Source organism: Nestor notabilis, unplaced genomic scaffold, assembly GCF_000696875.1.
Source record: "Nestor notabilis isolate BGI_N333 unplaced genomic scaffold, ASM69687v1 scaffold26636, whole genome shotgun sequence".
NCBI classification, from domain to species: domain Eukaryota; kingdom Metazoa; phylum Chordata; class Aves; order Psittaciformes; family Psittacidae; genus Nestor; species Nestor notabilis.
This window is the reverse complement of record NW_009931875.1, coordinates 1,942-2,254: the sequence shown is the minus strand read 5'-3', so window position 1 is coordinate 2,254 and position 313 is coordinate 1,942. Positions and strand designations below refer to the sequence as shown.

Genomic DNA, 313 nt, shown 5'->3' with positions numbered 1-313 from the left:
CCTCCCAGCGATGGGGATGGAGCACCCCAACCCTATGCGGGTGCTGACTATGGGGATCAGGGGATGCCCCTTGCGGGGGCTGGGCGCTTGGTGGGGTGTCATGTCCCATCATCTGTGTCTCCCTCAGGTCAGTGGTGAGAAGAAACAGGTTGGCAGCACAGCAGGGATGCAGACCAGCGTGGACACCAGCCCCTTGCTGAAGGTAGGGAGCTCAATCCTGCCCAGGGCAGCTGCCTGCAGGCAGGGTTTGGGGTCCTGTTTCCCTTAGCGGGGCATGTCTCCATGCTGGAGAGCACTGAGGGAGCATGGTGGG

General features: G+C 62.6%; 1 protein-coding gene across 1 annotated transcript in view; it reads left to right on the top strand.

Moving 5' to 3' along the window:
- Positions 1–127: 127 nt before the first annotated feature.
- The window catches only part of MVD (mevalonate (diphospho) decarboxylase), a gene marked incomplete at both ends in the record, with an annotated part of 1,665 nt that continues 1,479 nt past the window's right edge, over positions 128–313 (top strand). Inside the window, one exon of the mRNA XM_010016117.1 lies at positions 128–202. Within this exon, the coding sequence (XP_010014419.1) occupies positions 128–202 (75 nt within the window). The remainder of the gene's footprint in view (positions 203–313) is intronic.